Consider the following 23,524-nt stretch of genomic DNA (forward strand, 5'->3'; position numbering starts at 1 on the left):
GTTTATTGTAACTGTTTATTGCAACAACATATTGTACCTTATATTTTGTTTTTTGTTGTTGTATCTTTCAGCTTTTTAAAGCATTTGATATGTATTTTTTATTATGCATTTTCATGTCTGGTTTCTTTTGTTTTTCTTCTTTTTCTGTCAGTATTTTAAATGCAACAAATACATTTATAAAAAAGCATGAAAAAAATCAAGTTCTACCTTAATTAACAATTTTGGGGTTTTTATTTAACTTCACTTTCTGGAAACTCTGTATTACAGTATTTGGAACAGATTCCTGGATTGGTATATCCAATGATAAGATTCACACAAACTATCTTTGTTGAAATAATACAACTTTTTAAAAGGCACATTGATCCTAATATGTCTTGATAATTAATAACTTTGCTATTTTTGATTTGGAAGTGCTAACTTGATAAAATATTTTAGAACCAGCTGCTGCTGAACCCCTGCTGCCCGTTCATCTCTTTTTATAAAAACATCAATGTAGGGTTGTTAAGTTCTAATAAAGGAAACACATAACTGAGTATTTCATATTACTGTGACAGATTCTCCCCAATGTGATAAACGTGTTATCATTTTTTGGCCTGTTCCATGACAACTCAGTCAGTCAACCGAAGGCCAAAAAGAGGACCGTGCTGATGTTATATCTGTTCAACGAGGAAAAGAAATCTTACCCGGGACTCTTCCAAGAGGAGTAACCGGTATTTGTTCAGCATGGCTTGTGTACGTTTCAACAGCTGTGTGGACACCATTTCAAATTCTTCATCTATTAGAGAAAAACACACAATGAGAAAGGAAAACAAAGGAGGGAAACTCATCTTCTTTCAAATGGGAAGTGCAATAAAGAAAGCTCTTTGAATTATTTGGAAGATGTTCACTAATTCACTAAGCATGTCGAAAAAGCCAACAATTCCATACAGGTACTCCTCGATTTACAATTATTTATTTAGTGACTGCTTGCAGTTACAATGGCATTGAAAAAGCAACTGGTCCTCACATTTATGACCGTTGCAGCATCTCCATGGTAACATGATCAAAATTTGGGTGCTTAGCAACTGGTATGGATTTATGATAGCTGCAGCATCCCAGGGTTATGTGACTGATTGCTTATTGTACCCTATGATTATCATTAAGTGTTGTACCTGATGATTCTTGGCTCTTGATGAATGTATCTCTCCTTTTATGTGAGCAATAGATGAGAGCATATGCACCAAGACAAATTCCTTGTGTGTCCAACCACACTTGGCCAATAAAGAATTCTATTCTATTCTATTCTATTCTATTCTATTCTATTCTATTCTATTCTTTTTTCTGTCCTATTTTCTATTTTATTCTTTCCCAGCCAACAAGCAAAGTCAACAAGAGAAGCAGATTCACTTAACAACTGCAATGATTCAATTAAACAAGGCAAAAAAAGGTTGTAAAATCAGGCACAACCACCTTACTTAGCAATGGCAATTCTGATCCCAATTATGGATGCAACCTGTATAGCAAATGGCGCCCTTTATAACCTCCCTCCCATCACATACAAATGACATAATAGCTACGTACATTATAGCAAAAATTGCAATAAGCATTCAAGAGATCAGCAAGCAGAAAACCTCAATGGACTGAACAGAAGGAAAGTTTCTTCTTTATTCCCTTCAGTCATTGGATGTGGAAAGCAATCATATCTTTGTCATCACTGGCTAAATGACTACATTATACTGTATATGTTAATTATTTTCTGAAGTGAGGAAACCATAGCAGAATGAAATACTTTGGACAGGAAAAAAAAGTGTTATTAGAATCAGTAAAAGACTGCACAACTAAGGCTAAAAAATGCAGCAGACAGCTTGGATCTTGATATATCTGCATCAAATGTGGAAAAGTCCCAATAAATTCACCTTTCCGATAGTCATGGGGAGAAGGCAGTGTTCCCTGATAGACGTGGTAAGGTAGGAGCCTCTGAAAAGCATCTTCAAATGACCGAAATGAAGTTTTGTAATCAGGATGCAAAACGGCTCCTTGGTGTTTATGTAGCTGTTCCAAGAAGCTAAAGGGAACAAAAGAAAACAATGAACAATATTATAATATCCCTATATTATAACAGACAGGCGACAGTTGTTTCATCCAGCTGAAATCTATAGTAAGCTGGCTGCAAAATAAAAACAAGTTTCATTTTTTTTGACATTGCAGTATCCTGTATTCCTTTGCTGATCTACAAGAGACAAGAAATTATTCTACTTTCTATGTAATATATTCTGATACAAACACGGAGTTTGAAAAACAACATACCACTGTTTGCCATCTCCTATATCTGGTTCCTGATGCCACAAGCTGTTTCTAGGATGAACCATAGTGTTCCCATGGTTGTGTGATCAAAATTTGATTCAAAATATGACTCAAGTAATGACTGTGGCAAAAAAGGTCATAAGATCAGGCATGACCACTTGCTACCTGTTTGTTGGATTGCTCCAGTTTAAACTTACCAAGCTTCCTTGCTTGGTTGTAGCATCGGGGGTGCTTTTTTCAGGCTTCCCAGCTTGCTGTCATACTGGCAAAGAAAGAAAACGTAAGAACAAAGAGGCAATTAGGTGGCGTTCCAAATAAAGCACAATCCAGCATATCTATGAAAGTGGTTCAAGATGAATTCTGTTAATAAAAAGACAAATATAAATATATTCCCCAATGACTTTGATGATGCAAGAGTGGCAGGGAAGGTCGCAAATTATGATCATATGCCTGCAGACCATTGCAACATTCATAAGGGTAACCAATAGCCCAAATCACTATCATGTGACCATGGGGACACCATGATGGCCACAATATTGAGGACTAGTTGTAAGTCTCTCTCATTCAGTGCTGTTGTAATTTTGGGTGCTGAACGAGTGGTTGGTGAGGACTACTTATAACATGCTTGATACAGAGCTTACACTAATAAAGAGTTCCCAGAATATATGAGCTTTTTAAAAACTGTTAGAAATTGTTTTGATTTACTCAATGCTTTTAATCCTCCTTTAATAAAAATGGTTTGTATATCCTATGAAAATTTATGCCATATTAAATCTATTAATATAAGCTGCCATTCTTTTCAAGTTTGTCACAATGGACTAACATTTTTTAAATTTGTTGAAATTAAATTTAACATTTGCTTTCTGTATGTTTTTATTACTTTAAGAGATTGGTTTCCATTTTGAAGGCTTTCTGCGGAATGTGGGGATTAAAATGTTCCAAATAATAAGAATACATATGAAACATTTATGTGCTGGGTACACTGTACCTCTTAATTCAATATACGAACAATATTTATAGTGCTGTTTTCAGACATTGCACCAAATCCACCCCCCACCCCGCACAAAAATCCCTTTGTAGGCTCCAGTCTGGGTCTACCGGAAGGTTTACACATTCTGGTAGAGAGAGAGAGAGTTCCCTGAAGATGGGCTCCAGCATGAGTCCAAAAGCTTGGAGGACTAAACCTCTGGTCCTGGGGACTGAGCCAGATTGGAACCTGCAACATTATCCTGGACCCATATATTTGCCTTCATTTGTGAAACAAACCCTTTATCAAGTAATTTTACAATAAACAACATAGATTCTCACCTGCTGCTGGATTTGAGCTGGTGCTGAAGACATGACTTGTGACAAGCCTTTTCCAACTACCTGGAGTTGCAGCTGCCCTTTCCCAAGATTCAGGCCTGACGCAGAGCTAATGACTCCAGGCTTGGCCTGATTAAAAAAACAAAAACAAAGAAGAAGGCAGCTTTATATATTAGAAGGAAGGAATTAAAAACAAACACAGGTAGACCTCACTTAAAGGCTGCCTTGTTTAGAAACTGTTCTACAAAGGTGTTGACAAAGTAATTTTACGACAGGTCTTCGCAGTTATGGCCGTCTCAGTGTCCCTATAGTCATATGATCAACATTCTGGCACTTAAAATATTTAAATCCTTCAGAGTCTAGTTATATACTTAGTTAAGCTAATGTTTAGGTAACTGTAGTCATTGACAGTATTCACTATCTGGTGCCTAGCATTGTCTAGTGCTAAAAATGAACATACAACAATAATAGTAAAGATGAATGTTTTTGCAAAAATGGGCTACCAGGATAACAAACCCACCTGAACTGACTGTTGTACAACATGAGGAATTGTGGCCTTTCCTTGCCCCGAAGTTGTTTTACCTCCAGAAATAATTGTGGAACTGCTGGAAAATGTTTTACTCTCGGCAGGAACCGTAGCCGCAATTGCTGGATAAATACGGTAGAGGAAGAGACACACATACACAAGATTTTAAAATGAGATATAGGAACAAATTCCCAACACTGTCATCTTGGGTTTTTAAGGGCTAATATCCTAGATCTTTCATAATTCTGGAAACAGATAATTTAAATGGGATCAGAAACAGATTTATGCGCCTCTACTCATGATGAAATGTATGGGACCTGCTTGCCAGTTCTTTCTATATACTTGGAAATTTAAATTAAATGAGCAGGAAAACAATTATCTAAAATTCATTTTTCAACCAATCTTCATTACAAGGTTCAGATAGCATTTAAGATCTCAAGATGCAAGGTTTTAGAATTATATGAATCTTATGCCAAAAAAACCCCTGAAATCCTGTTCGCACTTTCTAATATTGATCTATTGTTCTTATGAAAATCACAACCTGTGCAGCTTCATCTCATCTAATTTTCTCATGGTCTGGTTGAGGAATATAAATTTGGGGTGAGTTAGTCCTTGAAGAGTTTGTTTAGTGATCATTCAAAGTTGCAACAGCTTGAAAAAAGTTGACTAGTGACTAATGACTGCTTTACACACTTATGACCAAAGCAGCATTCCTATATTCACATAATCAAAATTTAGGCGCTTGGCAACTGACTCATGAAAGTTGCAGTGTCCCAAGGTCATGTGATCACCTGTTGTGATTTTCTGGGGGAAGCCAGATTCATTTAACAACCATGAGACTAACTTAACAACTGCAGTGATGTGGCAAGAAAAATCGTAAAATGGGGCGAAACTCACTCAACAACTCTTGTCGCTTTGTAACATAAATTTTGGGCTCGTTTGTGATTTTAAGTCGAGGGGTCCACATTGTTATTGAAAAGGATAGGGCAGAAAAAGCAAACTTTGCCCCTCACCCCATTCCTTTCAAAAGATACACGGGGATACATTTATTTAGCGTATGGCAAATACATGGAGACTTATAGTAGTTCAAATGTTAATGTCCAGTCCACCACGGGGATACAACTATTAGTGGCTGCAGATGGGAAGGAATCTCCTGCAATTCTCATAACAAACAGATAAATATGAACTGACAAGTCAAAAGCTGAAAAGCAACAGTCAAAGGGAAATTATTCCATTTCCCAAATTAAAGGACACCAAGACATATAGTGCTCTTTATCAACTTACATACTGATGCTGATTTGACCAACACGGGAGTTTGCTGCTGAAGAACCGCTGTACACTGTGTAGGTGGCTGTTGTCCTCCTCCTCCTCCACTTGTTGTTCCTCTTGGTACTTGCCCCTTTTCAAGTACAGGAGCTGCTTTGCTGGGACCTGTACTGGAAGACTGAATGGTTGTGGGGACAGGCGTATGGCCATGAACTGCTGGTGCCTGAGCCGGAGTCGTTGCCATAGTGAGCTGCTGTCCTTGGCTGCTAACCAACACTGAAGAGGACTGGCTGCTAAATTGGCTCAGGGAGGATGGTACCTGGCTAGTGGATGTTGACTGTTTTGTTTGCAGGATAATTCCCTGGGGTACCTGTGTGAGATACAAAGGTAGAGAAAGAAAAGTCAAACCCAAAAATTGTATCCCAAAGGATTGGAAAACATATATTCCTTTTGGATATAACACTGCTGAGGATTTTATCAGAACAAACCCTGAGGAATGTGGAAAATAATGTTTTTTGAGCATGTAGATTTTTATCCATCACTCAAGAATTAGAATACTTTGAGTTAGACAGTAACTCAAAGATCAGTTTGGCGGTGATAAAGAGGATAAAGATTTTGTGGTTATAAAGGATAAAGATTTTGTGTATCATATACAGGAGAGCCTGCTTGGTGTAGTGCTTCTGGCCTTGGGCTAGATAGCAGGAGACCATGGGTTCTAGTCTCACCTTAAGCAGAGCCAGCCAGGTGACTTTGGGCCAGTCACTCTCTCTCAACTCTAGGAAGAAGGTAATGGCAAACTGTTCCTGAAAATATTGCCAAGGAAACCGCAGGGACTAGTCCAGGCAGCCTCCAGAAATTAATGCTGATTCGAAGGCATCAAATAAGAGATACCAAATACAAAAAATAGAAAAGCCACCTTTGCCTCCACCATTTACGATGCTTGACACAGGTTTTTCTCAAACAGAAAAAAATTGGTTTTTTCTATTTAACTGGTGAAGCAATCCAAGATGAGAACTGACTTTGGATTTTGTTTAAAATTAAATCCTTCTGGTGGCGAGAGTCAGTGCACACAAGCAGCAACAACACTATTTAAATCCCACCAATTCTGCAATATTAACACAATTTTAAAATCCAACGTGCTTGAAATAAAGTTCCAGGTTAAGTTTCTCTTTAGTTTCAGTGAAAGTCAATGAAAACATTAATCTTATGTAAGAATTCAGGAAGAAAAAAAGAAAGCTGTAGGACTGTCCAATCTTCCATAGGAAGAATTGGAAATCTTTGGAATATGGTAAAGATGCAAAAAATAAATAAATAAAAATCCTATGGAGACAAGATTTCTAGTTGGATGTAATTTTTCTTGCATTGTACCACTTGGAGGTTTCATAAATGCCACAACTGAAGCTATTTTATATGCAAAAATATAATTGCAATAATGAAGGATCCACAGCACACGAATTTATTTTTCCGATTATTTTTTTATTTAACGTTATTGCCATACCTGCTGAAACCGATCCATTAGCTGTTTCTGCTGAGGAACAGGGACTGGAATTGTGGAGAGAGCCTGGAACTGATTTGACACCATCTGAAAGCTCCTCTGTTGTTCAGGTGTCAGGTGAAGGGTCTGGGTTGGGGTGGGCGGTTTGATAGGGCCTTGTGCAGAGAACTGTAACTGGAAATGGGGGGAATGAGTATGCTGCACTTCAGAAGAAGCCTGGATCTGGGGTTGCAACCGTGCCTGAGCCTCAGACTGGGGCTGGAGTTGAGGAGCAAGCTGAATCTGTAAGGGCAAATGCGGAGGAGGGGTTGCTAGCTGAGGCTGTCCCTCTGGCTGGGCTTGAGGGGCTTGAAACGGTACCTGAGGCTGTGAGGGAGGCCGTAGGGGATGCTGGTTGGAACCATGAGGAGAGGAAGCAATCTGATTCTGGATCACATATAAGTTCTGCATCTGAGTTTGGGGGGTGCAAGACCGCGACAGGGGTTCAGAAGGCGGCCTGGATAAAGTCTGGGGCTGGGAAGGGGGTCTTGAGTGAGGCCGGGAAGGCGGCCGGGAAAGGGGCTGAGGCTGAGACGGAGGACGGGACTGGTGTGGAGACTGGATCTGGGAAAGGTGCGTGGGCTGGAGCTGGGGGCTTTCCCCCAATGAAGGATGAGGTAGTGAGTGGGAAGGGGAGGCGCCAGGAAGTTTCTGCTGCCCTGAAGGCAACTGAAAGAGAGGAAGAAAAAAGAAAAAACAGTGGTAAAAGGGTCAAGATACAGCATTCTGAAGTGGCTGGGCACCAGAATGCAATAGGAGCAGCCAACATTTTGCAAATCCCAAACTCACAATTGTAAACTTATGAAAAAAAAAACTTTAGCAAAAAAAAACAACCCCTTTTTATTAAAAAAGCAGCCCCCCCCCCCCATTTCTTTTCCAGTTTATTCTAGAAGAGATCCTGTGCCATGAAGGGAAGATTTCAAGGGTAGAATAGAAAACATTCATGTTGAAGAATATTTTGATGCCAGCACATTTTCTTTCAATATGTTGTTCTAAAGATGTGCCTTTTAAAATTATGGTGATGAAAATAAATATGGAAATAAAATTAAAGTTTCCTGGTCTTTGAAGGAAAGCAAGTTAACTCTTTTAAAAGTTTCTTCCTTTGCCTCCTTATAGCAAAAATTTAAGTCCAAAATGTTTCACAGAGGCAGATCACAACAGAGCTGCCAAACTGTTATTATTGCCCTTCTGGGTCTCCATATCAGCCAGTTATGGGGTGGGGTTTTGTTGTCCATTTGATACCAAAGAAGGTTTTGTAGCCCCGTGCAAAGTACTTTGCTTCCCTTTCCATCTTTCCTGTCTTGGCCTCAAAATCTTCCTAGATGCTATTAAATCAGCCTAATGTTAGATACAGATAGTCTTTGACTTAGGACCACAGTTGAGCCCAACATTTCTGTTGCTAAGGGAGACAGTTTTATGACCTTTCTTGCCACAGTTGTTACTGCAAGTATTAAGTTAATGACATGGTTATTACGTGAATCTGGCTTCCCCATTGACTTTGCTTGTCAGAAGGTCTAAAAAGATAATCACATGATCCCAGGACACTGCGACTGTCGTAAGGATGAGTCAGTTGCCAAGTGCCTGAATTTTGAATTTTGTAACTAAATGAACTGGTGTAAGTCAAGGACTACCTGTATATTTTCAAGTCCTATTGTTATAAGCTTGTTTTTTATAGTATTTCTATAATCTATAAATCTATAGTATTTTCATGTCAAACAGCAGTTTCAAATCATTACCTTTGAATATCAGCTGTAGCCACCTTTTTATTTTAGGAAGGCACAGGATTTTACATTGCAATACTTTCAACGTATGGACTACTGTACACACTAATATTAAGAAAAGTCAAGTTCGCAAATCACACCTCTTTAAAAAAAACAAACAAGAGATGCAGGTTTTAGTCAAAGAGAAAAGTACCATGAGTGCAACGTAGGGAAGACAGGAGAAAAGCAACAAAAGGCGGTAGCAGCAGCAGCATCACTACCACCAATTCCCAGGGTTAGTTGGAATCAAAAGAGAAGCAAGCAAGAGCAGCAACAAGGAAAAAGACAAACAGTGAAGGCCACAGAGATCCAAGGAAAGGCAAAGGTGGTTTAGCAGACTCAGAGACTGGGATATTTGCCTGTTTCAGGACCACTTGGGTCTATTTTCCAAACTCTGGGCAGACCCATATGACTCCCCTTATGTGGGAAGTTTTTCTATTAAGATAGATGAAGCTAGCTTGTTATCTTGGAACATTTTGCAACTTCTATTCTTTTGCAGATATCCAGAATGTTTATGATATAAAATGTCGTGTACTTTAGCTGTCCAGGATTGCATGTCAGTACAGGTAGTCTTCGACTTGCGACCGCAATTGAACCCAAAACTTATGTGGTTAAGAAACTCATTTGTTAAAAGAGCTTTGCCCCATTTTACAATCTTTCTTGCCACAGTTGTTAAGTGAATCATTGCAGTTGTTAAGTTAGTCCCCCGGTTGTTAAGTGAATTTGGCTTCCCCCATTGACTTTGCTTGTCAGGTCGCCAAAGGGGATCATGTGACCCCGGGGACTCTGGAACCGTCATAAATATGAACCAGTTGCCAAGCAGCCAAATTTTGATCACATGACCACGGGGATGCTGCAATGGTTGTAAGGGTGAAAATTGGTCCCAAGTCACTTTTTTCAGTACCGTTGTTAACTTTCAAAGATCACCAAATGAACTGTTGTAAGTCGAGGACTGCCTGTATTTACTAGGGCTGTACAATGCATCGGATTTGATTCCAAAAGAGTGCTTTTGAGTGGAGAGAAATGGGGATGTACCCCCATTGGCAACTCTTGAAAGCAGCCACACCTGTTTCCAGAGTCCCATGGCTGCAGCAGCTGCACAATCCAAGAGATGGGCCCTTTAACCAATTGCTGGTGAGTGCCAGATTGATGCATTTCTGCATTCCAAAGCCCCCTTTTCGGAATCTAATCCAAAGAACTGTACAGGGCTACTCTTTCTTGTGAACTTAATCTGATCTTGTTTTATTATTCCAAGTTTGTAGGATTTGTAGTCTACACTTATGAAGCCCTGCAGAAGCAATTCTGTTCAACTAAGCAGGAATTGCAACCTTTAAAAAAAAAACCATACTAGATTGATATAAAACGACACCCTCAAAACTTCAGATTTCTGGGTCCGTGTCAATTTCTTTTAGTTTTAAAAGAGAATTGAACTAATTTGGCTTTTTCTTGTTTTTATAATTACTTCAAGACAAACAAACACGGTGGCTGTTTCCATCTTCTTTTATCTGACTCTCTCTAAAAATATTTTTGCTTCATGGAACTACAGCAACACCAAGGAAATGAAATAAGTGGAGGAAGATGTGAATGTTTATTTGTTTTGTTCCCTCTAGTTCTGAAAAAATGTTCAGGTATGAAAGAATTTACCATTTTCAGTCAAATTATTTTCCATGTAGGAAAAACGCTTCTGTTTTATTTTTGCTTCTAAGTCTATTGCTATGGGTGCCATAAACTTGAACAGGAAGAGATAATCTTGTATTTAAATAGAAATATTTATCCTGGTTGCTAGCCAGAAGGCAGCTGCTCTAATGAGAACTTCTCCCTTTGTATTATTCATACTATTTCCACAAGGGGGAGACTTCTATTGCACTAAAAGAAATCACGTAACCACCAACACCCAAGCCTTTGTTTTGAAGTGTGGGAGAATACAAATCTAGATGAGATGCTAATATTTCCCCCCTTCTCATTCTCTCTCTTTCTCTTTATGTTCTGCACCGAGAATGTGCAGCACAAAGCAAGTAGGTAAAGGGAAAATTAAGAAGAAGGGCAGACATGTTAGACAGGAGGAAGTAAGGCAGGAGAACAGGCCAAAGCAGGGCAACTTTATGGATCTGCAAACAGGTAAGGTCTACCTGGCAAGCCAGTGCCTGCTGGGAAGGGCCAGTCGAGAACTGTGGTACTTTGGAATCCACCGGTGGCAGGTTGTGGCTCTGGTTCAGCTCTCGGCTGGCAGGCGGCTGCAGGGCTGTGCCTACACTGCTGCTGACTATCACCGAGGCTGGGACACTGCTTGTGGTGCTGAGTGCAGTGGTGGCTATGCTGTAGATGGGCAGAGGCATTGGCAGATGGGGAGGTACGGCAGAGTCATTCATACTGCTCTCCTGCTGCATTTTCAGAGCTGGCGAATAAAATTGCTGCTGCTGCTGCTGCTGCTGCTGGCTCTGATCCTTCTGTAATCCAAGAGATTTAGCATGGACCATCTTCACATTATTTGCCCACCTTTAGCAATGTTGGTTATTGTTCAGATTCACATGTACATTTTTTACTGAACTGAAAAACTTTAGTAAATGTATTACTCTCCTTCCCTGCTTTCCCCTTGGTCACAAAAATCAAGCTTATGTAGAAAGTCATGCCCAAAGCTGTACTCTTTGTAATTTTGTCACCAAAAATTCTTTGGTAATGTACAAAAGCTCGTAATTAATGGAAGCTACACCATCTACAGTATATTCACATTCAAATCAGGCTCTGGCCCTTTAAAGAATGTAGTTTATTATCACAAATGGATCAAAAGAGCAAACACATCCAGCCTATTCTGTTTACTTGCTGTGTGTAGAGAGCCTCCTGAAATTTGACCCAGGTAAACAAGCATCAGTATTACCTATGAGAGAAGGAATCTCCTCACGTCATGTCTGCAGTCTGCTAACTTGATTATTCCCCTAATTGTTCAATTGATTATGTGTCATTGAATCAGTGTCGATTCTTATTCTTTGTCTATGTGACCATTAAGATATTTATATTTGTTGGTTTAAATTACGCCACTGTTCCGCCTTACTCTGATTCTCTAAAGCTGAAGATTTGCGGGGGAAGATATGGTTACAAATAACAAGCTGTCAGAAAGAAGTGCTGAGTCTTTGGGGGCAAAGTCAAAGAAATGAAGTTTGCATATCAAGATTTGGGAATAGGAACAAAAGAAGCAACACAGAATGTAAAAGCTGCTGTACTTTGTTAATACAAAAGCTGGCCACTCCCTTTCCACTGTTCTTCACTTTTACCAAGTGGCCTGCAAAGACTAATCTTGAAGGCTAGAAAGTTTCCAAATTAGAGTAATTCAAAGGCTTTGAGTTGTCACGGTCACAAACTTTCTTGACTCTTTATCCACTCATATTGTGGTAGTAAATTGGTGTACCCTTCGAGAGACAGAACAACCTAAAACCTTCCAAAGCATCAGGAATAGCTGTGGTGCCAAGAAGTATTTAACTTACCTGCTGTAGAAACATCTGCATGGAATCCTGGGATATTACAGTTCCAGCAGCTGTCTGGCCCAAAATAATCTTTTCGGGACTTGATGCCACCAAATTAGGGCTGGACTGGGAAGTCACGGGTATTTGTGCTTGTTGCTGAGGTGGTGGTGTTTGCTGCTGAACGTTTAACTGAAGCTGAGGAGGAGCAGAGGGCTGAGAGGTGGACTGGGCAGTTAGTATATTGGCTTGGTCACTGGGTAGCAGATTGGCGCTGGAGGCTGACTGTGGCTGAATAAGACCAGGGCTCTGGCTGGTGGCATTAGGGGGTGCTTGTATGGTCACCGTTTGGTTGAGGCTCTCCGTAGCATTTAACATAGCCACTTGGCTAGGCAGAGTGACTCCTTGGATAACAGTCTGGCCGCTATGATTGATGGCACCACCGGCCAGTGAGGCCGCAGCAGTGGGCTGGCTTTGAGTTGTCAGGCTACCAGCTAGAGATACAGGCATCTGGAAGAGAGTTGGTTGGCCCACCTGCCCTGGTTGCAACTGAATGGGTGCAGAAAGAATGTGAGCTGTTCCATGGGCATTCTGTGAGGTGAGAACCTGTCCCAAGTTGAGCTGGCTTGCCAGATTCTGATTGGTGAGAATTTGGGCAGGCAGTGCTTGATTTGTTATTAGCTGCCCGCCTGGGCCTTGGCTGGTGATGATGTGAGTTTGCCCACTAGGATGTGAGGTTGTCAGAATCTGACCACCCATGTTAGCCTGTAATGCTGAGAGCTGCTGGGGGATCTGAACTGTTGATGTTCCAGTGAGCTGGCCTGGGAGAAGGAACTGATTCTGACCCTGTAGCATGGCCTGAGGGACATGCTGCGCGGGGATAACAATGCTGCTGCCTTGATTAAGCAGATGAACACTCATTGGCTTGTTCAGAGTTTGTTGCTGTGGCGGTGGCTGCTTGAACATGTTGGCAGGCAGCCCTGGTGGGAAGCCAGAAAGCACCACATTCTGTCCTGCTTTGCCTGCCATGAAAGTTAAGTTCTGCTGAGCTTTCTGTTGCTGGAGAGCAGCCTCGTTTTGGAGGGTCAGTGTGGTGTTGTTGGGGCCGAAGGGTTTGGGGGTAATCTGGTATAGCTTCTGCTGAAGGACTCCTGCAGGTTTGGGCTGAATTGGCGTGGGTGTCCGGTGAATGATGACATTTTGGGCTTGAACAAGTGAGCTGCTCAAGTTTGACGTGACTGTGAGCGGTTGGGAACCCTGGGCGGCCGATACGCTTCCAAACATCGAGCTTCCATTCAAAGTGGTCGTGGCCACTGCTGGGAGGTTCTTCGGGATCATAAGACCGGCATTCTGTGGGGAGACGCCAGCGGAGGCCAAGGTGACCTGCTGTTGTTCTGGTGCCGTCTGAGTGATGTAGCTTCCTACAGGCATAGTGGCCACTTGGGAAGGCTGAACTTGCTTAGCAATGATCTGTTGAGTAGGCTGGTTAATTGCCATGACTTGCTGGCCAACAACTTGAATCTGCCCAATGCCCAGTGCCCCACTTGGGCTCCCGTTGGGCAACCCTTGAAGATTGGAAATCGGCTGGATGGTGACATTTCCTAAGCCAACTTGTTGAAGAAAAGGCTGCACGCTGATGGCTTTGTTGACCACGTCAGCCCCGACAGACTGCTGCACCAGTGCTTGATGAGTTAGGACAGCAGGCTGCTGTAGTCCAATGAGGTCAGCCCCACCAGAAAAAATCTGTGGGGTACCATCCGAGGCAGTGTGCACCACTGGTTGGAGCGTAGGGAGCTGAAAAGAACCCAGATCGAGTTCTGCCTCTGCTTCCAGAGTCTGCTCGGTGATGTTTGCCTCCTGCAAACTCTGTTGGAGGATATCACATGGTTGATCCGAATTCTGCAGGTTGGCTCCACCTCCCGAAGGCGAGCCCAGAATGTCATCTTCCAAGAAGTCTAAATCAACACTTGTTGTGGGTTGGCTTTGCTCAGTGTTCAAATGATTGCCAGAGGTTTCTTGCACATGCAGCTAGTGACAAGTGAAAATGAAAGTACAGTGAGAATGAAAGAAATATTAATGGAACAGAACTTGCGGATGTTTCTGTCTTCTGTAGCTTTATGTTTTTAGTATATAAAAGCAATTATATTACTCCATAACCTCATGTTAATGACCTTTCTCTATTATTTAATGCATAAAATTTAATGGTTTACTTTTCTTTAGATCTATGTCAGCTAGGTTTAGATTTCCCACATCTACTCAATAATTACCGTAAGACAAACCTCTCTTACTAAACCCAGTTTTATTAGTCACACAGGAGAAAGGTTAGATAAATAATGAAGTGAAAAAACCTGAGTGGAACGGGTGATTCAAGTTGAGGAATCATACTGGGAAATTTAGTTAAAATCCAATTCTTATTCTTAGCCATGATTCTAACTCTTATCTGCTTCTACCCCCATATGCTTTTAGGCAATGAACAAAATGCCAAAAGATCTGGTAGTACTATGTCTCCCATGTCAGCTTTATGCTTTAAAAATGAGGTGAAAAATACATACCCCAGCACCCTCAAAGAAGGCACTGGCTGCATCTCCTGTGTTGTCCAAGAGATCATCACTGTCAATCTGTTATTAAAATAAAAATAAAAATATTGCTATTGTATGTAAAATGAAAGCTGACGTTATTTGAGGAATTGGACTATTATGGAAAAGAGACAAAACGGTATAACTTTCTCTGGATAAGATAATGTTTAAATTCCTGTCAGTGGCTGGGTTTCTTTCCAGAAGCTAGGCACATACTTCTCTTACGAAGTGAAATTATCTGCCTCTTCAGTTTAGTCAGGAAATAAATAGTGTATCCTCCTACATAGCAATTTTGTGATAACATTTATTTTCTACCATTCAAAGTTTCTGGAGAAAAGACTGCTCAGGTCATTAGTTTTAAGACTGGTACCATCTCAATTTTCTGCATCACTTTTCTTTTTGAAGGCATATGAGCCAAGGGTAATTATTGCACAGAGGTATTTGTTAATTAAACATTCAATTTCATTTGAAATGAAGAATAAAACCTTACCTTTTCAGATCCATGTAAAAAATCATTCAAGGCCTGAGGATCACTGGAAAAATAGTTGAAAAAAATAGTTAAGGATGACTGGAAGAATTTAATTTTATCTATTGTCTTCATAGTTTACAAGCTACATTAGTGTGTGACATTGATTTATTGGTATTCTGGCAAAATACACTTATTATAGAGAAAGAAACACAAACATATGTATAGGTAAGATAAAAAGACACCCATAAACACACATAAAATTAATCTCAATTTTTACAAGTTAGAATGATTTTTTTGCTTCTCTCCTATTACTTTGGACCACTTATTTAGGTTTTTAATTCTTAATCCATTAATGTTTGTTTACATGAAACAGACTATAATATAAAATATTGTTCTAAAATATAACAACTAAGTTATTCTGCTTTGACCTACTGTTATCTAAAACAACATTCCTCAATGTTTGTACATCCGAATAATTCTCAGCATTCCAAAGCCAGCTTGTTAGAAATTCTGGGAACTACATTTCTGGCATATATAACGGATATCAAGTTGGGGAAAGCGGCTCTTGTAAGGCTGTTCCATCCAGCTGTCACTATAGACACAATTCAAAAGCTTCTGGTTCTATTCTCACCTCCAAAAAGCTTAAGAAATAGCCAAGTGGCATTTAGCCAAATTTCACTTGGAATAGCAACTAGTGGACACATAGGAGACGTTCCAAGTTTATAGACCAAGCATGAATGAAAAAGTATTTGGTTTGATATTTGTGAAAATTAACAGAAATCTCTGACGAAATACTTTGCTACAAGAGTGGAAAAGAAAATACTGTATAAATCACATCAAGGGCAAATACTCACCAAATTACATCTAGCAAGCATCGTCCATCTTCATCATCCATGTCAACTGAAATGAGATATTGGAGTCCACATTAAAAATGGTAAGATCCCATATACAGTCGTCAACTTCCAACAATTCTTTTAGTGACCATTGCAAGTTACATTGACACTGAAAAAAATGACATGACCATTTTTCACATGTATGACATTTGCGGCATCCACATAGTCACACAATCAAAATTCAGGTGCTTGGGCACTGACTCATATTTATGACAGTTGCAGTGCCCTGGGGTCATGTGATGGGGTCATGTGATCCCCTTTTGTGAACTTCAGACAAACAAAATGAATGGGGAAGCCGGATTTATTTAACAAATATGTAACTTAACTTAACAGTATTTAACTTAACAGCTGCAGTGATTCACTTAATAACTATGGCAAGAAAGATCATTAAATGGAGCAAAACTCACTTAACAACTGTCTCCCTTAGTACCAGAAATTTTGGACTCTATTGTTGTCATAAGTCACAGACTACGTTTAGCGTGTTAAGACGCTAGTTGAAAATACAAGCTTCTATCCACAAAAGCTTCTACATACATTTCTACAATTTAAGCTCTGCTAGTTCCAAGGTTTGGGGCAAGTCATCCTCATTTATACTTTTATTAACCTGAAAGAATTTGGGACTTCAAATTATTTTCTTACTGCTTCCATCAGTTTTTAGTACTCTGTGTGAATTAAAAATGACAGTTGTTGAGAATTGTGGTACTTGGCCAATTTTGCAATCATGCATATGCTACAATTAATTCTTTGGAATTGGCAATACATCCAAGCATAAATGATAATTGTGTCATTTTTTTCTTCTGGTGATAATCCAACTATATTTTATTATATATACAGTATTAGTACCAAAAATTTATAGGAGAAGACATTTTGGCTATATTCATTTCTTGTTTGGCAAAGATATTGTATTTATGAATGTTTAAGACAAAAGCAATATAAAAGAAATTATTCCCATGCCCAATCCAAAGCAGCTCATATTAAGAACTCAAAATTTCAATTTAAAAAGCATTCCAAACTCAGAAAAAATAGCAATCAAACAGATCAACCATTAGAATCCTAGCTCAAATGTCTCACTCATAACAGTCTTAGATATGTTGCCTTGAGTTGAACAAATATATAAATACATGACAGGGAAAGGTGGGATAAAATAATATATGGGCAATTAAATTCAAGTTGAATTCAAGCCAAGAAATCAATGGGAAAAAATAAGCAACTGCGAGAGAAAGTTCTCATTCTAGAGAAGTAAAGCATTCATGTATAAAACACTTGTTTTAAACATATTGAATTATCTTCTATAAACTACAGAAGGAAGAACTGCACAAAGTTTACAATGCTTCTGAAATATTGAGTTCTACAGCAGAAACAAAATGGATACTTGGTAAGGTATAACAACTTGCTAGGTGTAGGTATCCTGTAAGCAAAGTTTTGAAAGCACAAGTTGTTCTCTTGGATATATACTGTACCCAAGTTTTAAAATTAAAATGTGAATTGGATTCAAGAAGTATGTTCAATCATTAAGTGCATATCAAAATGCAAAGATGAACACAACATCAATGTTAATCTTAACCAGTAGAGCCTGTTTAAAATTCTAATCAAGGAATAGAAACAGACACACAGCATACACCATCTAGTATGAGTGATGCAGCATTTGTTGGACTTCATTCAAAACTATGCACAGAAGAAATGCTTCAACTTGCAGGCCACAAAGTGAATGATGCCAAGTAAAGTTTTCTGACACACACCTCCACTTTATCACTACAGAAAACACATCTCCTTGACACTTGAATGTTGTCTGAAAGACAAGCATCCTCATTACTACTTGATATAAATCAGACTGGCACAATTCATGTCCCACCAAGCAGCCGTGTGTGTGGCCTGCCAGCATTTTTTAAAAAGTCAATAAATTCATTGCTGCTGCCGCCACCTTAAAAACACTCTGCTGAGCCTCTCCAATTCTCTAGGCCTCACTACCAGCTTGCTAAACAGCTGATCAGAGCCTCAAGTGTTACTTTGTGGGTTCATGATTAATTTATCAGTGTCGCCCTTTCCCCATTCCAAGTTGTGAAAGCCTAGTGTACACTGTTGTATTCCTTGTAGAATTTTTGAACTAGTTGTCTAGAACTAATGTATCTTCTAAAACGACTGGAAATTATTTTTGGCACATTTTCAAAAATTCCAATTTTCAGCCTACTTAACGTTTTGATACCAATATATAGCATAATTTTAGAGTGTTTACTGTGATTAATTAAAAAAAAACAGAACAATTTAAATATTCTATCACACTTCCTATCAACAATGGTATTTACCTGAAAAAAAGACTGCTTTGACATCCCTGGATGGGATTGTTTCTGAAAAGACAAATTTACAAAGATCCATAAAAATGACAACTTGGTAAGTTGTACTTATTCATTAGCTGATCAAAAAGCATGAGCTTTGCTAAGTCTGCTTTGTAGGGTAAACAAACTAAGTGCATTTTACTTTGAAATTTACAAATTCGCTGGATACAGGAAACAACCTTCTTTGCTGTGAAGAATGTGACATGTTTATTGTCTTCTAAAGGATAAAAAGAAGTGTTTTTCTATTTGTGTTATACCTTACAACCACTAAAGAATGCCTCTAGAGTTTAGCACAGCCCTTCTGATCTTAGAACTGAAAAAAAAAAAAAAGCCAGGAGTAAGCTAGACCAATGTCTCTCGACGTTGGTAACTTTGAGATGTGTGAACACCCTAGCTTGCTGATAGTTGAAATCTACACATCTCAAAGTTGTGAAGAATGAGAAACACTGGTCTAGTCCTTGTGCTTGGCTTTAGAATGCTAACAGCTCCAAAGCTAAGTTCAATTTTAAAGAGTTCCCAATAGAAGAAAGATTCAGTTGTTATAGTTACAACAACTCGGGCTAAATAGCAAGGCAAGCCTAAAGCATGCATCCATGTTGTGGTAATGGCAAAGTAGTATTCAAGTTCAAATACTTAGGAGATTTCATTTCCAAATATACTATATACTTTTTTCTGTGCTCAAAATCTGGTTAACTGTGTTAACACATAAGGTGTGGACATATTTCCATACAACCGTCAAAGAGAAAAGGCTTGAACAGATCCTTTTGATCTAAAGGAAAAATGCATCATGAATGACAGTAAATTTTGGTATATATTGAGTAGATGTCACCCGTTCAGTTTACATAATCTGCAACACAGAACCTTTACAAGCCACAATATATGGTTCAGAGTAAGACTCTATGAAGCAAGAAAGATGTGCTCTATTCTGGTACCAGTGACCCAGAAGATTTTCATGTCATCCACTGAAGTAAAAAGTCATATCCCCCACTAGTTGCACTACATTATAATCACTTTCTTATTCTTATTCTTACTACCACCATAGTTCTATTCACATCAGCCTGATGAATTTCAAATCTTTCCTACATGGAATTTTTGAAGTTGCTTCTACTGTACTCATTACCTCTGAATTTCAAATACGAGCTAAGGAAATGTTGGGCAATTAGCAGATTTCTGCATTTAGCAGCAAAACAGCTTTTTGGCTGATAGCCTTGCTTAATACAACAATAACCAATCAGGTCCAATGAATATGAGCTCTCTTTTACCATCAAATAAGGAATCTTCCTCATCAGAGATACAACATTAAATTTACTGGAAAATGTGGACTAAAGAAGAAATACAGAAATTACATAATTGGAATGAAATTGCTGTTTATATCAAATGGCAAGATGAATGTGAGTGGTGCCCAATGCACACTTCTGTAGATGTTGCCACATCAACCCCCAAACCTGAGGCATAATGAGGAATGCTAGGAGATGTAGCTCAACGATATTAGGATGGCTACATATTCTGCATCCATAAAATACATACTGTGGAAACATTTGTAGAGCAAAGCTTAGCTCTTGATTTAAATCATTCAGCTCAATCCTTTTACACTTGCCATGTCCTGCTGTATAGTAATCATCCCAGTACCTCTCAACCCAGTGTAAGAAAACTGGTGTAAGAGCAAATCAATGTGGAAAAACAAAGATATTAGGACAGTTCAGCAAAATTCAGAAATTTTAGTCACCATAATTATTTCCTAATATTTTGGATGAATTAGTAGAATAAAAGTATCAATACAAACATATTTACACTCACACAAAGACAGAATATTTAGATAGAAAGGGACTTAAGTTGCCAGAACATTTGCCAACTGACATAAAACATTAATCTACAATCTGATACTACTGATATTTTATTTCTTAAGATCCAGTTTCTCTTGTTTTTTTTTATAACTTTTAAATCCAAAGAAATTTCAACAAGCACAGAGCACCCATTAACACATCCCAGGGGAATACTTTTTCACTTCATGTCAAAAGGCACAGTAAATTTCTACATAAAAAGGTGAATAGTAGGCTTGATAATTACCTAGATACTGTATTGAAATGAGAGTTCAGCAAAATAAAAAACATGATTGAGATCATATAGCCCATTATGGAAAAGCATAGCAATCCCCCATAGCAATTTTCTCTCTTTGCCAAAGCAAAGTTTTATTTTTTCTTAAATGTGGCAAACACTTCCTTGTAAACCAGCCTTTAGCAAGATAGTGGCTGTCTCTCTAATAGTGTCTTCTCACACTGACACATTTCCCATGCATCTACACTAAGCATATCAAAACTCTGGCAGTCAAATCAATCTGGGTTCACACAGACCCATAGGTTATACAGTGCAGCTAACAATTCCAAGGAGCAGTCAAATAAGCTGCCATAAATATCTTTCTTTTACACAAAGCAATTCCATTACATAATAGTCATGGTTATGTCTCATGTTCACAGAGACAAAGAAAAGCTGCGTTAAGTATTGTGGAAGATGTGCAGTTCGTCCGATCTGCAACATTTACATACAGTGGAGCAGATACAGTCATGAAGGGAAATGTATGTACTCTATTAGCAAGACATGGCTCTTTTGAAAGAGCAGAGCAGTTGTCCTATGCCAACTTTCCACAAATGGACATTCTTTGGATGTGCTGGATTCCACTGCCCATCATTTTCAGCCATACTTCTTTAGGAATGATGGGCATTGAAATAATTGCCTGGATAAACATCCATTTTATGGGGCCGGGGGTGCCTCTGAATAGAATTCTTTATTGGCCAAGTGTGATTGGACACACAAGGAATTTGTGTGTCAGTTTTTGACTCTTGGTAACTGCCTGGATGACTCCCTGAGATTTTCCTGGCAAGTTTTTTGGAAGTGGTTTGCCACTGTCTCCTCCCTAGGGCTGAGAATGAGTGACTTGCCTAAAGTCACCCAGCTGGCTTCATCCCTAAGGTAGGACTAGAATGCACAGTCTCCCAGTTTCTAGCCTGATGCCACAAAATATCAATAGTTTTGCTGAAAAAGTTAGGATTTAGAAATTTCTGGTTTTACTCAAGAGAAAGAACCAGATAAGTATATACACATCAGATTCTGAAGCCTTTGAGTGATATTCTACTGACTGTAAAAGCCTCAAAGACTAATTGTGTTCAAGGAAGTAAGGATAGCACATGCTACTGGTTCAATTACGTGAGAACATGTAAAATATTAGTATCAACAGTATTTTTATTTTTCTATATACAAAATGTAAACAATCAGGATCATTAGTACAATATGATTAGTTAGCACCTAGCCAATTTTGTTTAATAGCAACAGTAGTGATACATCAACTGCAATTTCCCTTTTTTCATATAAAAAAGCAATGCTAAATGGAATAATTCAGTCTCCAGCTGTAAAGGTCACTGTATTTATGTGTACACATATGCCACACACTACTATTACTGCTAGCAAAGCCAGAGACTTTTAAACCACTAACTATCCCAGATGTATTACAGAACAACTGATATCCGAGGCACCATTTCCTATGAACTGAGTGGTTGCTTTTCTCCAAATTCATATTAAAAGAATCACAACATTGCTCAGGGCAAAATGATATACAGACGCAACAATGCATGCAACTAGGTCCCAGAAGATTTTTATGGCAAGCAGCTCTAGAGCTCATAAGCCTTACTGAAGAGAAAACTTTGCAATTTAAAATTATCTTACACGTATTTTGAGGCAACAAAATGAAACACGGAGACTGAATTGCTTTCATAAATGAAACAGAAGCCTGGTTTAGTTCTGTTTCTTGTTTTCATAGGTACTGCACAAAAGATGCATATCTTGAGTAATGAGCACATGATTTCATACTCACTAAGCTTGCATGTGCAACTAAATGTTGGTAATACACTGTATGAACTACAGCAACAGTCATTAAAACCAACTAATGATATCCGTGGCTTATTTGATGCCGGGTTATTTTAGGTCAAAAAGTAACTCAAAAGAAGGGAAGTCATTATGAAAGAAAGGAAGTAGGTTCATGCTAGCCCAGATACACAATAGAGAGCCAAACAGTTTCTTTCTTTGGAAATACAGATCCCACAGTAGATTATTTTCAGATGCAAAAATATAGTCCACTTGATGTTAAAAGTTACTTTCTTACTATTTTTAATTACTGCACTTTCTCCCTTTTCCCATTATTCCACAGCACACCCTGTGATGACATTGTGCTCCCCCCCACAAGAGTCTGTGGACCACAGAGTCTGAGAATCACTGATCTAGAGTAATTTGTCTCTATACATCTATAGTCTATATATTCAGTTGTCAAGTAACTAGTTTTCACATCTCTCCTCAGGCAACAGCTTCTTTCAAGGATCCTTAACAGAAGCATTTCTTACAAGTAGTCCTTGACTTACGACTGTAAGGGAGCCTGCCCATCATGTTTATAAGATGCAATGGTCATAAAATATATTGGTCTTTTTTGTGGTAGTCGTTAAGTGAACATCATGGACATTGTGAACTAAATGCTGGTTTTTGGCAAAGCCATTGTAAAGTCCAGTCACATGACTGCAGGAGGGCAGGACCATCAGGACTTTGAATCTGGCTCTTGTAAGTAGTGCCAAGGTACGGTAGATCCTTCATAAGTTCAAACGGTCACTAAGCAACTGGATGTAAGTTGAGGATCACCTATACCGTCATCCATTCCCCAATAATTAAGATAACTTGAGGGATCATTTTTTAAAACACAATGATCTTGTTTGGCAGAAAGAACTAGATACTTTACACTGGCATTTAGAAAAGCTGCAGTAGAAAAAGAAATTACATTGCTCTTCTCAAACGTACAAAGCATAGATAGTCCTCTACTTACAATCATAACTGATCCCAAAATTTATCTTGCTAAGTGACAGTGGTTAACTGATTTTTCCCCCATTTTACAACCTTTCATGCCACAGTTGTTAAGTGAATCACTGCAGTTGTTAAATCAGTAACACGGTTAAGTAAATCTGGCCTCCGCATTGACTTTGCTTGTGACAAGGTTGCAAAAGGTGATCTCATGACCCTGGGACACCGCAATGGTCATAAATATGAGCCAGTTGCCAAGCACCTGAATTTTGATCACGTGACCATGGAGAC

At 39.0% G+C, this 23,524-nt stretch overlaps 1 protein-coding gene across 3 annotated transcripts in view; it reads right to left on the reverse strand.

Moving 5' to 3' along the window:
- BICRA (BRD4 interacting chromatin remodeling complex associated protein) overlaps positions 1-23,524 on the reverse strand; it is a 67,612-nt gene that overhangs the window by 10,510 nt on the left and 33,578 nt on the right. The window contains exons 2-14 of one of the 3 annotated variants that reach the window (XM_087971191.1): positions 18,371-18,412; positions 16,029-16,074; positions 15,196-15,238; positions 14,682-14,747; positions 12,154-14,157; positions 10,804-11,121; positions 6,879-7,583; positions 5,399-5,750; positions 4,109-4,236; positions 3,592-3,717; positions 2,481-2,545; positions 1,896-2,044; positions 684-775 (exon numbers count right to left, since the gene is read on the reverse strand). In XM_087971191.1, coding sequence (XP_087827317.1) covers positions 684-775; positions 1,896-2,044; positions 2,481-2,545; positions 3,592-3,717; positions 4,109-4,236; positions 5,399-5,750; positions 6,879-7,583; positions 10,804-11,121; positions 12,154-14,157; positions 14,682-14,747; positions 15,196-15,238; positions 16,029-16,069 — 4,089 coding nt within the window. In that variant the 5' untranslated portion in view covers positions 16,070-16,074; positions 18,371-18,412. The remainder of the gene's footprint in view (positions 1-683; positions 776-1,895; positions 2,045-2,480; positions 2,546-3,591; positions 3,718-4,108; positions 4,237-5,398; positions 5,751-6,878; positions 7,584-10,803; positions 11,122-12,153; positions 14,158-14,681; positions 14,748-15,195; positions 15,239-16,028; positions 16,075-18,370; positions 18,413-23,524) is intronic. The other 2 variants (XM_026689371.2, XM_087971192.1) reach the window with 2 other exon arrangements.

Source organism: Notechis scutatus, chromosome 8 (genome assembly GCF_049901735.1).
Source record: "Notechis scutatus isolate UNSWTSFEM ecotype Mainland chromosome 8, rNotScu1.2, whole genome shotgun sequence".
In the NCBI taxonomy this organism is placed as follows: Eukaryota; Metazoa; Chordata; class Lepidosauria; order Squamata; family Elapidae; genus Notechis; species Notechis scutatus.